We start from the raw sequence: 14,483 nt of genomic DNA, 5'->3' as shown, positions 1-14,483 counted from the left end.
GTGTGTGCCTATATAAAAATCTGATTTATATATAGGTGTGTGTGTGTGCCTATATAAAAATCAGATTTATATATAGGTGTGTGTGTGTGTGTGCCTATATAAAAATCAGATTTATATATAGGTGTGTGTGTGCCTATATAAAAATCAGATTTATATATAGGTGTGTGTGTGTGCCTATATAAAAATCAGATTTATATATAGGTGTGTGTGTGTGTGTGCCTATATAAAAATCAGATTTATATATAGGTGTGTGTGTGCCTATATAAAAATCAGATTTATATATAGGTGTGTGTGTGTGTGCCTATATAAAAATCAGATTTATATATAGGTGTGTGTGTGTGTGTGTGCCTATATAAAAATCAGATTTATATATAGGTGTGTGTGTGTGCCTATATAAAAATCAGATTTATATATAGGTGTGTGTGTGTGTGTGTGTGTGTGCCTATATAAAAATCAGATTTATATATAGGTGTGTGTGTGTGTGTGTGTGTGCCTATATAAAAATCTGATTTATATATAGGTGTGTGTGTGTGTGTGTGTGCCTATATAAAAATCTGATTTATATATAGGTGTGTGTGTGTTATACCTATATATATATATAGGTGTTTGTTTACAAAGCATCACTTATTTTATGTGCTGAGAAATTGTTGCATAAGTTATGCAAATTTGACCAATCAGACGGGCTACTATCTTTAGCTCCGCCTCCCCAGTATACTGCATATATTCCCAGTATTGTGCAGCCCTAATGTGTGTGTGTGTGCCCATATATGAACCAGTGTATATGGGTGTGTGTCAGTGCTCGTTGGGCATGTGTCTGATGGTGTGGAAGATCCAGTCCATCTTGGTGGTCCACCCGCCGTGGTGGGCGTCGTTCATCTGCTTGGTGAAGTACTCCAGCGCCTCCTGCTGGCTCTTCTCCAGCGCCAGTGTTTTCCGCAGATACGCGATATCGTCGAAACTCTGCAGCTCCGGCATCCCGCAGCCCAACAGCAGGGAGAACAGGTTGATGAAGAGGCTGGCGTGCTGACGGATGGCCAGGTACGCTTTATAACACATCTCCTGAAACCTGACACACACACACACACACACAAATCAGTTACATTGCACTATACACTACAGCTGCAACACAATACTAAAACTAGCTGTGCTCCTATTCTAGATTTATGTGCAAATCTGTAATATAGCGTAAAGTGTGTGTGTTAAGTGTGTGTGTATGTTTGTGTGACTGTGTATGTTTGCATGCATGTGAATGAGAGTGTGCATTTGAGTGTTGAGTGTGTGTGTGTGTGTGTGTATGCTTGTATGTGTGCAAATGAGAGTACTGTATGTATGTGTCGAGTGTGTGTTTCTGCATGTTTGTGTGTGTGTGTGTGTGTGAGTCAAGTATGTATGTGTATGTTGAGTATAAGTATGTTTGAATGTGTGTATGTTTTCATGCCTGTGCATGAGAGTGTGTGTTTGAGTGTTGAGTGTCTGTGTATGGTTGTAATCATGTAAGAGTGTGTTGAATGTGTGTATGCTTGTTTGTGTAAGTGTGTGTCAATTATGTTTATGTTTGCAGGTGTGTTTCGCCTATTTGAATGAGTCTGCATCTTTGCACACATGTGAGAGTGTGTATGTTTGCATGTGTGCACACGAGTGTATGGATGAGTGAGAGTGTGTGTATGCTCATGTGTATGTGTGTGTCGAGTATCTGTATTCTTGCATGTGTGCTTCACATGTTTGAGTGTGTGTGTATGTTTTTATGCATGTGCATGAGTGTTAAGTGTGTGTGTATGTTTTGCGCACCATGTATGAATGTGCACACAAGAGTATGGGTGTGTGACTAAGAGTGTGTATCCTTGCTTGTGTGTGTGTCAAGTGTGTATGTTTGCATCTGTGTGCGTGTGTGCCTCGTATTCCTATCATTGTGGACACCAAATGTCCCCACAAGTATAGTAAAACCAGTACATTTTGACCTTGTGGGGACATTGCTTTGGTCCCCATGAGGAAGTGGCTGATAGTAGAATGAAGTATTGTGAAGATGTAACCGTGCAGAATGTTCTGTGTGAGGGTTGGTTGAGGGGTAGTGTTGGGGGAAGAGCACACAAAACATCACCGCTATGGAGAGTCCCCATAAAACATAAAACCCAATGTGTGTGTGTGTGTGTGTGTGTGCACCTCTCAAACTCTTTGGTCTTGGTACACTCCTGCACCCCCTTGCTGATGACGATCAGGAAGTCTTGCGTGAGGACGAAGGGAACTCGCTCGCGCTTGTAGCCAAATTTCTTCTTTTTATGATCCAGGAAGTGACCGAAGTCGATATGAAACAGCTGCAGACAAAAACACACACAGATGAGCAGGCTAAGACAAATAAACACTAAACCAAAGCAAGAATATTGTGCTTACCCCACCGACAGATTATTTAGCCTTTTCAAGGCAAAACTCATGTAATTTTAACTTATTATTTCTAAAAATAAAAGATGATTTTAGTTATTATCACAGCTTTCAGTCAGCACCCGCTCTTTTTTTTCCGGTGTCATTACACTGACATTTTATCCTACCCATCAGATTATGCTACCAACACTGGATTTGAGGTTAGGGATTAGGCAGATTAGGATGATATTACAGCTTCATATCACACTCATCCACATTACAATTGACACTGGTAGCAAAATCTGATAGCATAGTGCGTCATGAAAATGTGCTGGCTAATTTTTGAATGGGAGGTAGGACAATCTGACAAGGTAGGACAAATCCACAGAAGACCGGAGTCATCGCATGTGCAGTGTAAATGCAGACAAAATTTTGAGCCCTTCTGTGAAATTTTAATTCTTTTAAAAATATTTCCTCAAAGATTTCTTCAAAATGTATTTTAAAGGGCACAAAGTTTACCTCTTTTTTCTGATTTAATATTAATATTCTGGTTCTTCTGAGTGTGCCAGTTTAGGTTCAGTTCAAAACACAGTTCAGATTTTTTTATTATAATGTGTTAAAAAGTGTCGTGTTGGGGGCGTGTCCACAGTTCACTGATTTAGGGGTGTGTTGCTTCACATGTAGATTAGTTTCAGCTTCCCGCCAACGTAACAAGGGGGCGGGGCCATGAGCTCACCCACTCTGCGCTTGCAACAGAGTCTGACAGGGAGACTGCGAGAACGAGCAGGAGTGAGAGGATCAACATTCAGTCGTACATATATGACTCTGACACAGACCAAGCAGAGAGTACAAAATCATTTGTGTCTTTGTACAGTTTTACAGCCAACTGTGTGCTAGTTTCAAGTGCTGAGCTTGTACACCGAGACTAATAACCACGCACACTGAATTAACTTTGACTGAGGCACCGGATGCACCACTCGAAGCCGCGACACGGCACACCAGACACTCTCTGTGGTGCGGCAGAAACATCAAGTGTCCCGAATCATCGCTCCACTCATTTTTGAATTCTAAACATAGGTTTCTGCAGCGGTCCGCGGCGCCCAGCCGTCGACTTGAGTGTACCCTGATAGAAACCGATGTTTAGAATTGTAAAACGCATGCTAGTTAAGATCACAGGGAGCTTCTGTGATCTCGAGAAATGCAAACGGCTGAAGTATAAGGTAGACTCAATGAGAAGTACACATGTTTGCAAACCTACCTAAAGATACAACCAATAATTCCGATTAAAGCGATAATGTGGAGAATATTGATCTTGTGTTGAGCCCAATGAGCCTTGCATCTAAAAATAGAGCTAGCGTGTTCCTTTAGTGATATCGCTTCGACTCACGCTGAAAATGGCGGACGTGAATCAACAAACTGAGGATATGATGACGCGCCTGTCAATCAATATTGGTGGGCGGGGGGACCGCTCTCCTACGTAAAGTTGCGGTCGATTTGAAAACCGCTCCAATTGGTCCACCGTTTTTATGTTGTTAAATTGAAAAAAAAGCACTGGGTGTGTTTATATCACCCCAATATGACGGTCTATACACCATACATGCACATATGTCTGTCCAAACAGCTTGAAAAGTAGATTTTTTACCATAGGTGCCCTTTAACACAATATTTTAAGGATTTCTAATAAATAAATTTGTCTTTGCCATGATGGCAGTACAATGTATTTTACTAGTTATTTATAGCAAGATACTAGTCTTTTCACATTAGTATTAATAGTTAATTAGGCAAGTTATTAACCTCTTTCACACATACAGACCGTTCCAGAAAATTACCGGCAATTTTCCGGAAAGTCTTTATGTGTAAAACGGCCCTTTTTACAAATACCGGTAAATAATTATGGCATGAAGATAAGTTTCTGACACAGAAAGAGACAAATTTGTCCTAATTTTCCCCAAAAACAATATGGGAAATATAGACCACTCGATCCTGGGGGGCCGCAAAGTCCTGCAAAGTTTAGTTCCAACCCCAATCAGACACACCTGGGCTCATAGGCAGAGGGTGAACAAACTCCAGGGTAAGGCTAAGATATGCGCTGCCCTTTAATGCATTTAAAAAGATTTGCGACCGACAAAGAAGAGGTTTTACCAAAAGCTACGCCTATCAACAAACATCTATTATATTCAACACACACATTAAATTATTTTATTATGTAATCCACTGATCTACACTACCGGTCAAAAGTTTGGGGTCAGTTTATTTATGTTTTATTATTATTACTTTTATTTAAAAATCTAATTAAAATTATTCTGTTCATCAAGGCAGCATTTATTAAATATAAAAAAAAATTGTTAAATACTTATTTATTACATATTTATTTATTACTTACTGTCAAATTAAATTATTACTACTTGTTGCTTTTATTACTATTACCATTAATAACTTTATTACTCTTAATAAGAGCAATTTCTGAAGGATCGTGTGACTCTGAAGACAGAAGTAATAAAGCTGAAAATTCATCATCGCGGACGCAGCCCTCACTATTCTTCCGCCCTTCTTTGGCGGTCGCCTCTGGACGCACCGGCCCCGAGAATATGAAATCATTCTCTTTTTTCACGAGGCCAATCGAAAACCGAACTTGTAATTCAGCAATAAATATTTGACCTTTAAAATGTAAAACTCCAAATGATTTAATGCTGAAAACAAAATTAAACCAGAATAATATATTATTATAACCCTCTCGTAATACTCATTTGTAGTTTTATTACTTATGTCCTTGACCAGCAAAACAAAATAGTCCGCTGGCCAGCACTTTTGGTTTGGTTTTCAGAGCAGCTGCTAACTCTAGTAATAAACAGCGCTCATCAGTGCAACGTGCGGGGTTGGACAGTTCCATTTCTGTGCAGAGGGGGACTTTAAATTTGATTGACAAACTTACAACAGCTAAAGTGTTCTGCTAATCATCAACATTAAATTACATTCATATTACGCCTTACACCTGTTACATGTTTTCAATGCATTTTTTTTATTGCTGCTATCTCCGTGGTCTCTGGCCAGGGGGAGGTTAAGCCTTCCCCAGCCTTACACACGTTCCGCCTAGACCTGAGCTAGTAATCAAGCTCTTACTAGGCTTTCAAGGTAACATCCTTGGAAGTGTGCTGAGGCAAGTTAGAGCTAAAATCTGCAGGACAGCGGCCCTCCAGGACCAAGTTTGGACACCATAAAATTCCATAAAACAAAAAAATATTTAATAACTGCTTTGATTCCAGCCAAACTAAAAGAAATAGGACTTTCTCCAGAAGAGGAATTTCATTGCTCAGTTAAACAATACTTGGAAAATATGTGAATGATAACAACTTTGACGTCAGCAGTCACTTTTAAAAGATGATGAAAACGGGTCATCAAATATCTTATGCAGTCACAAAATCAGAATTGATCATTAAGATCTGCAGTGTGGCCTTACATAAGGTGCATGCTAGTGTTTGCCCTCAGTGTGTGTGAGTGTACCTGTCCGTTCTCCTTCACCATGATGTTGCTGTTGTGTCTGTCTCCGATGCCCAGGATGAACGTGGCCACGCAGTATCCAGCACACGAGCGCGTGAATAAATCAATGGCTCTGTCGTACCTGAGAAAACATACAGATCTTCTGACTAGTGTTGTTATGATACTGGAATTCATAACTTTGCTGCGATACCTTGACAAGTGAAGTTTATTTATAAACTAATTTCGAGAGGATCACGTGCTTATGATTGCTTGCGGCTGCTCCCGCATTATCCAATTTATAATTCACCAATCAGACGATTCCTAAGCCACTATAAATACCCTCAGTTCCATATCACAGCCATGTTTGAGCTTAACAAAGGAAATTAAATATGTGGGCTAATGGATGTGTTCAGTGGAGTGAGTTTCCACCGTTTACTTACTCCACCAAAGTAAAGGAGTAAAAGTAAAGAGTAAAGTAAAGAGGCTGAATGGAGGAGGCTCGTTCTTTATCCTCGCACTGCCGATGATCTGTTTAACAGTTTTCTCGCTAGTGAAACGTTCAGCTTTTACACTTACATAGTCCACCATGTAGAAACGCAACTGACTCTTAAAGGGAATAAGAGACGAGACTCTGATTGGTTTAATGCACGTTATGCTCAAAACACACCTTGAAGTCATTAAGAGAATAAGCTCAACACTGTTAGACCATGCGCAGCAGCACAGAGCATATTTCTTCATCCCTAAAATGGCAAAAGTGGATTCAGACACACCTCTAATGCTTTTGCGCTATGAGCTTTAGACTTTGCGCCTAGATCGCGAGAATAGAGCCAAATATCTTTTATAAGACATTTATAATAGCACAGACTTCACCAAAGAAATTAACAGTGCGTAAAAAAATCACTCTATTAAACAGCACTTGAAAAATATTTAAATAATTAAAAAATAAATAAATTTACAGGAGGGCTACTTTGCCTTTTATGTATGTATGTATTTTTTATATGTGTATCTGTTTAATCTATCAGTACTGATTTTGCTTCCATATTTGTTATAAGAGGAGATGTATTCTTAGAATCAAATGATAAAAGTGATATATTTCATTAAAAAATATCCTGTAAACAAAATTCTTTAATCCAGATCCACCAAATGAGAATAAAAATCAACAAAATTAATTACATAATTATAATAAAAACAATAACAATAATAAACACACAAAGAAACACAAAACTTATCGGTGTAGGTTATATTAAATAATCTGCTTTCTGGGTTAAGATGTGTGTGCGTGCATGCGTGTGTGTGTGTGTGTGTGTGTGTGTGTGTGTGTGTACTGGTTTTGGTGGTTTAAAAAGACAGCTTTTTGTATAATTACATCGATATGACCTAGTTGTACAATATTATGGTGGTTTATGAGGACATGCCTGGTGTCCTTGTAATTCAGAAAGCATTAAAATCATATTTAACAGAGTCTTTTACCATTGAGTGACATTGGGTTTGGGCTATCTCTCAGGCAGGGTCATATAATAAACGGTTTTACAGTATAAAATCCATTACACCTATGGAGAGTCCTTGTAAATCAATAATAGTAACGTGTGTGCGTGTGCGTGCGTGCATGTGTGTGTGTGTGTGTGTGTTCTGGTTTTGGTGGTTTACAATAACAGGTTTTGCATAATTACATGGGTATGACCTTGTTGTATTATAGTACGGTGGTTTACAAGGACATGCCTGATGTCCTTGTAATTCAGAAAGCTTTTAAATCATACTTATCCGAGTCTTTTACTATTGAGGGACATTGGGTTTAGGGATGGCTGTGAGGTAGGGCCATTTTCACTGTATAAAATCCATCACACCTATAGAGAGTCCCTGTAAACCATCAATACCAAGATGTGTGTGTGTGAGTGTGTGTGGGTCTTACGCCTCTCCCTTGTTCCTGTCCCTGATCCAGTGGTGCAGTGTGTTGCTGTTGAACTGCAGCGCCCCCTTCAGGCCTCCTTTACACTGAATCTGCATGATGGTGTGAGAGTTCTTCACCACCTCGATGAGGCCCACGCAGTCCCCGATGGACAGACAGCCGTACGGAAGCATTCTGCACACACACACACACACACACACACACACACACACACACACACGGGTGTTAGCAGCTGTCTGTATGTGCTGTGTGTCAAAGTTTGTGAGTCATGGTTTGTGGATGTGTGTGAGCGGAGAGCTGTGATTAGCGGATGTGTGTGAGCGGAGAGCTGTGATTGGTGGATGTGTGTGAGCGGAGAGCTGTGATTAGCGGATGTGTGTGAGCGGAGAGCTGTGATTGGTGGATGTGTGTGAGCGGAGAGCTGTGATTGGTGGATGCGTGTGAATGGAGATCTGTGATTGGTGGATGCGTGTGAGTGGGGAGCTGTGATTGGTGGATGTGTGTGAGCGGAGAGCTGTGATTGGTGGATGCGTGTGAGTGGAGAGCTGTGATTGGTGGATGTGTGTGAGTATATATCTGTGATTGGTGGATGCGTGTGAGTGGGGAGCTGTGATTGGTGGATGTGTGTGAGCGGAGAGCTGTGATTGGTGGATGCGTGTAAGTGGGGAGCTGTGATTGGTGGATGTGTGTGAGTATATATCTGTGATTGGTGGATGTGTGTGAGCGGAGAGCTGTGATTGGTGGATGTGTGTGAGCGGAGAGCTGTGATTGGTGGATGTGTGTGAGCGGAGAGCTGTGATTGGTGGATGTGTGTGAGCGGAGAGCTGTGATCGGTGGATGTGTGTGAGCGGAGTGCTGTGATTGGTGGATGTGTGTGAGCGGAGAGCTGTGTTTTGTGGAGAGCTGTGATTTGTGGATGTGTGTGAGTATATATCTGTGATTGGTGGATGCGTGTGAGTGGGGAGCTGTGATTGGTGGATGTGTGTGAGCGGAGAGCTGTGATTGGTGGATGTGTGTGAGTGGAGGGCTGTGATTAGTGGATGTGTGTGAGCGGAGAGCTGTGATTGGTGGATGCGTGTGAGTGGGGAGCTGTGATTGGTGGATGTGTGTGAGCGGAGAGCTGTGATTGGTGGATGCGTGTGAGTGGACAGCTGTGATTGGTGGATGTGTGTGAGTATATATCTGTGATTGGTGGATGCGTGTGAGTGGGGAGCTGTGATTGGTGGATGTGTGTGAGTTGAGGGCTGTGATTGGTGGATGTGTGTGAGTGGAGGGCTGTGATTGGTGGATGTGTGTGAGCGGAGAGCTGTGATTGGTGGATGTGTGTGAGCGGAGAGCTGTGATTGGTGGATGTGTGTGATGGATGTGTGTGAGCGGAGAGCTGTGATTGGTGGATGTGTGTGAGCGGAGAGCTGTGATTGGTGGATGTGTGAGCGGAGAGCTGTGATTGGTGGATGTGTGTGAGCGGAGGGCTGTGATTTGTGGATGTGTGTGAGTATATATCTGTGATTGGTGGATGTCTGTGAGTGGAGATCTGTGATTGGTGGATGTGTATGAGTGGAGATCTGTGATTGGTGGATGTGTGTGAGTGGAGAGCTGTGATTGGTGGATGTGTATGAGTGGAGATCTGTAATTGGTGGATGTGTATGAGTGGAGATCTGTAATTGGTGGATGTGTGTGAGTGGAGAGCTGTGACTGACAGCTGTATATGAACGAAGCACTGTGATTGGTCGACTCACCGCAGGTCCAGCCCCTGATTCTGCCAGATGTTCTCCATGATTTTAATGATCTGCAGCGTCAGCATGTCTTGCCGTAGATCTGCATCACACACAGAGGTATATTATCACACACACACACACACAGATCCTGGCGTCAGTGATCTATAACTCACACACACACACAGACGAGCGCTCACCGTCTCCGTTTTTAAAGATGATCTCATTATTGGTAAAGAGCAGCTCGCTCATGATATCTGGATTCTCCCAGTTTAACCACAGCGGCCGCTTGGCTGAAGACATGATGCGACACTCCTCCAGCCTGACACAATAAATATGCAGGAGATTTTAAGCTGTGGAATTGTCACGTCAAATCTGCACATGTTTCCAAACTAAATCTTCAGTAGCGTTTCACATTTACATTTAGTCATTTAGCAGACGCTTTTATCCAAAGTGACTTACAAATGAGGACAAAGAAGCAATTTACACAACTATAAGAGCAGCAGTGAGCAAGTGCTATAGACAAGTTTCAGGTGTGTAAAGTCTAAGAAGCAAAGCATTAGTAATGTGTTTTTTTTTGAGAGAGAGAGAGAGGGCACAGTTAGTGGTATAGCCAGAGAGGCTGTTACAGATTAGGAAGGAAAGTGGAGACTAAACAGTTGCGTTTTCAGTCGTTTCTTGAAGACAGCAAGTGACTCTGCTGTTCTGATGTAGTTAGGAAGTTCATTCCACCAACTGGGCAGATTGAATGCGAGAGTTCGGGACAGTGATTTCTTCCCTCTTTGGGATGGAACCACGAGGCGACGTTCATTCACAGAACGCAAGTTTCTGGAGGGCACATATATCTGCAGAAGTGAGAGCAGATATGAAGGAGCACAGCTAGAGGTCGCTTTGTACGCAAACATCAGAGCTTTGAATTTGATGCGAGCAGCAACTGGCAGCCAGTGCAAACGGGTGAGTAGCGGAGTGACATGTGCTCTTTTGGGTTCATCAAAGACCACTCGTGCTGCTGCGTTCTGAAGCAGCTGAAGAGGTTTGAGATGCATTGGTCAGTGAAATTCAATTCAACATTATTTGTATAGCACTTTTCAAAATAATGATTGTTTCCTAATATAAGCAGCTTTACAAAAAGTGCACATTACTGCATTACAATCAAAATTGGAAGTGTTAAGCTTATTAGTTACCATAACTCTATTAGTAACTAATAACTTTAACTAATTAACTAGTAACTCAATAGCTTTCAACAGCTAACAGTTATTACACACAGTTGAAGTCAGAATTATTAGCCCCCCTCTTTATTTTTCCCCACCAATTTCTGTTTAACGGAGAGCAGATTTCTCCAACACATTTCTAATCATAATAGTTTTAATAACTCATCTCTAATAACTGATTTATTTTCTCTTTGTCATGATGACAGTAAATAATATTAGACTAGATATTCTTCAAGACACTTCTATACAGCTTAAAGTGACATTTAAAGGCTTAACTAGGTTAATTAGGTTAACTAGGCAGGTTAGGGTAATTAGGCAAGTTATTGTATAATGATGGTTTGTTCTGTAGAGTATCGAAAAAAATATAAATATAGCTTAAAGGGGATAATAATATTGACCTTAAAATGGTGTTTAAAAAATAAAAAGCTGCTTTTACTCTAGCCGAAATAAAACAAATAAGACTTTCTCCAGAAGAAAAAATATCATCAGACATACTGTGAACATTTCCTTGCTCTGTTAAACATCATTTGGGAAATATTGAAAAAAGAAAAAAAAAATTCAAAGGGGCTAATAATTCTGACTTCATCTGTATTAACATATCCTTCCAAACCCTCTGTTCCATAGTTAACCTGGGGCAACGCAGTGGCGCAGTGGGTAGCACGTTCACCTCACAGCAAGAAGGTCACTGGTTCGAGCCTCGGGTGCTCCGGTTTCCCCCACAAGTCCAAAGACATGTGGTACAGGTGAATTGGGTATGCTAAAATTGACTGTGGTGTATGAATGTGTGTGGATGTTTCCCAGTGATGGGTTGCGGCTGGAAGGGCATCCGCTGCATAAAACATATGCTGGATAAGTTGGCGGTTCATTCAGCTGTGGTGACCCCAAATTAATAAAGGCCGAAAAGAAAATGAATGAATGAATAATTAATCTGCAATTATATGGAATATAGGTAAAGTCTATGTGTACATGTTCAATGAAGAAGATTTGTTTATTAAGTATATGTGTTGTCCTCGAAGTCTTCAATGGTTTGATTAGGGGCTGAGGGGGTCTGCTTTCACACCTGCCTTATTTAGTTCGTTTGAATCGCACTAGTTTGTTTTCCCTCTTGGTTCGGTTTGTCTTGGTGCGGTTCATTTGGGCTGGTGTGAATGCAACAATCGTACTCGAGTGCGCACCAAAAGCGGACCAAAAAAAGCGTTCAGAGACCTCCTTAAAGTGGTGGTCTCAGTACATTTTCAAATGAACCCTGGAGCGGTTCGTTTGTGGTGAGAATATGATCCGAACTAAAACAGACCCAACTGCAAACCGTACTGTGCCTTTTGGACTAATCCAGCTGCCATAGGCCGATGCGCTGTGCATTATGGGGCGTGTTGGAGAAATATTTGTCGACAGCGCTTTTCCAACAGAGAGAGAGAAAACATTACCTGACGGATCTTTGGCAACATTTCCACAAGATGAGCATGTCGCAGTTTAGCTAAATTAATTCACGCCTCCTCTTGACGTGATGTGCGATGCATTAAAGCATTGTTTTCCAGCTGCAGCCGCGCTTCATTCTCGAAATGTATAGTTTGTCTAAAGTGATATATGCAGACTATATAGTATACTATGAGCAGGGATACAATCAGTCAGCGCAGTCGTAGCTCCATGGTAAAAAGCGACATGTTGTGTCTGCCGGTTTGTTTACTTGCGGGAGTTCCATTGACATTTTCCCACACGTTAATTCTGACCAATCGATAAGCAGTTTAAGAAATTTCTTTAACGACATCTGGCCAATGAGAGATGTGGATTTTGTCAGATGACTGCATTTTGGTTCTTTTCATCTGGTTCGGACCAAAACCAGCAGTGATGTGAAAACGACCCAAAGACGGCAGAAAATGCTACAATATATCATTTATTGCTCGTGCTCCAGTCTCCGTGTATCTGTGTTTGCACTGGGTGAAGAGCAGTAAACTGATGAGCACTGGTGAATACTATGGTAAATCAGCGCTGTTTATGAATGCGCTCAGCAGAGTTTGAATGTTAGCGGGAAAAGGACAGTTTTAAAACTTCAGTACCAGGACAACACTATTACAGACAACACGAGGGTGTGCTCCAGAGGACTGCAGAGTTTTATCACTCACCAGGTTACATAGGCTGACGCAGGAAAGCATCCCCACGGTGTTTAACTAGTGCCATGACCTGAAGCCTAGGAGGACACTTGAGCGTATTACTCTTACAGAGATTGTGATGTTGATTGACACTAAATTGCTTTTAATTGTTTAAATTAAACTTACTGAATGATATTAAAGTCATGTTTACACCATTTCTGCATTTTGAAATCTCAGCAGCAGCTGGAGGTTTATAGTCCACAGCATGTTACTGCAATATTTACAGTGCTGGTTCTACACTTCCGGTTCTACACTTCCGGGTTCCCAACACAGCCTCGCTTTGGTTCTTTAAAATGGCGGCCGCGTGAAACAAGCGTAAACAGACTGAGAAATGCAGAAATACGTCAATGCAGACATGTATAAATGAATACATTCACTAATTTTCCTTCGGCTTAGTACTTTATTCATCAGGGGTCGCCACAGCGGAATGAACCACCAACTATTTCAGCATGTTTTACGCAGCGGAAGCCCTTCCAGCCGCAACCCAATACTGGGAAACACCCATACACACTCATTCACATGCACACTCATACACTACAGCCTCTTTAGTTCATCAATTCCCCTACAGCTCATGTGTTTGGACTGTGGGGGGAACCAGAGCACCTGGAGGAAACCCACAGGGAGAACATGCAAACTCCACACAGAAATGCCAGCTGGCCCAGCTAGGACTCGAACCAGCGTCCATCTTGCTGTGAGTGCTAACCACTGAGCCACTATTTCATAATCAAACACTCTTATTTTTTAATCATAACCTAAAAAGAAAATGAATGAAGCTGTATTTTCACCTCTCCTGCAGGTGTGTGTGTGTGTACCTTAGGTTTCCCAGCTGGTGTACAGGATTCAGAGGAGACACAAACCCCTGCAGCGCCTCCATGTAATCCGGACGGGACATGTGCTCCACCAGGAACTTCATCTGAGTCTGTAACAGCCAATCGGAACGCAGGATGAGATTTGTCATCCAATCAAATGCAGTATGAGCATCAGGTTAGTGGCATCACTGGCGAATCAGAGCAGAATTGGCTTATAAAGGTTAAAATAACATTAATAATGTTTTGAATCTGCCGCTATGCTAACACACGGGCATTTGTAGCTCCGCCCTCTTCTGAAAAGAGCACAATCTCATTTGAATTTAAAGCGACAGTCACCAAATTACCACAATTAGGATCAAAGCCTAAAAGGTTCAGTTTCAGAGAGATAGAGAACATTATCTGTGTGATGTTTTGAGCTCAAACTTCACTTCACAATCTAGATACACTATTCACATTATTTTACATCTAAATAGAGGCATAATAGGTGCTCTTTAATTGATATAGGGACAAATTGGCCTGTAAATGCAGTGTAATATCTGTTTTGTGTCTGACCTTCTGAGTCTCGTCCTTCTTCTCCTGCTTGAGTGTATCTGTGAGGTTCACCAGTTTGTCCATGGCCTCCACCTGTCTGTTCAAGTGTTTGAGGTACATCCCACAGGCCCGGCAGAAGGCTTCTAGCAGCAGGCCGAAGCGCCGAGACACCGTCTTATTGTGCATCTCAGACCTGCAGACATTAGCGGTCACTACAGCAACACTGACTAAAACTGAATCAACAAACACGACAAACACTGACGGAAATTATGAGAAAAATGATTTTATTTCAGATAGATGCCCACATAACTTGTGAAGTACTTAGAACAAAC

The 14,483-nt window shown here is 41.6% G+C and overlaps 1 protein-coding gene and 1 long non-coding RNA gene across 2 annotated transcripts in view; one reads left to right on the top strand and one right to left on the bottom strand.

Moving 5' to 3' along the window:
- Positions 1 to 536: 536 nt before the first annotated feature.
- Positions 537 to 14,483, bottom strand: part of zgc:158659 (uncharacterized protein LOC791141 homolog) — a 46,690-nt gene continuing 32,743 nt past the window's right edge. The window contains exons 15-22 of the mRNA XM_056448770.1: positions 14,173 to 14,344; positions 13,624 to 13,730; positions 9,654 to 9,775; positions 9,478 to 9,556; positions 7,742 to 7,912; positions 5,857 to 5,974; positions 2,161 to 2,312; positions 537 to 1,066 (exon numbers count right to left, since the gene is read on the bottom strand). Of these exons, the coding sequence (XP_056304745.1) occupies positions 793 to 1,066; positions 2,161 to 2,312; positions 5,857 to 5,974; positions 7,742 to 7,912; positions 9,478 to 9,556; positions 9,654 to 9,775; positions 13,624 to 13,730; positions 14,173 to 14,344 (1,195 nt within the window). The 3' untranslated portion in view covers positions 537 to 792. The remainder of the gene's footprint in view (positions 1,067 to 2,160; positions 2,313 to 5,856; positions 5,975 to 7,741; positions 7,913 to 9,477; positions 9,557 to 9,653; positions 9,776 to 13,623; positions 13,731 to 14,172; positions 14,345 to 14,483) is intronic.
- Positions 13,713 to 14,483, top strand: part of LOC130216875 (uncharacterized) — an 11,421-nt gene continuing 10,650 nt past the window's right edge. Inside the window, exon 1 of the long non-coding RNA XR_008835837.1 lies at positions 13,713 to 13,795. This is a non-coding gene — a long non-coding RNA (uncharacterized LOC130216875). The remainder of the gene's footprint in view (positions 13,796 to 14,483) is intronic.

This window comes from Danio aesculapii, chromosome 23 (assembly GCF_903798145.1).
Source record: "Danio aesculapii chromosome 23, fDanAes4.1, whole genome shotgun sequence".
NCBI classification, from domain to species: domain Eukaryota; kingdom Metazoa; phylum Chordata; class Actinopteri; order Cypriniformes; family Danionidae; genus Danio; species Danio aesculapii.
The sequence above is the reverse complement of the archived record's forward strand: the minus strand, read 5'-3'. Positions and strand labels throughout refer to the sequence as shown.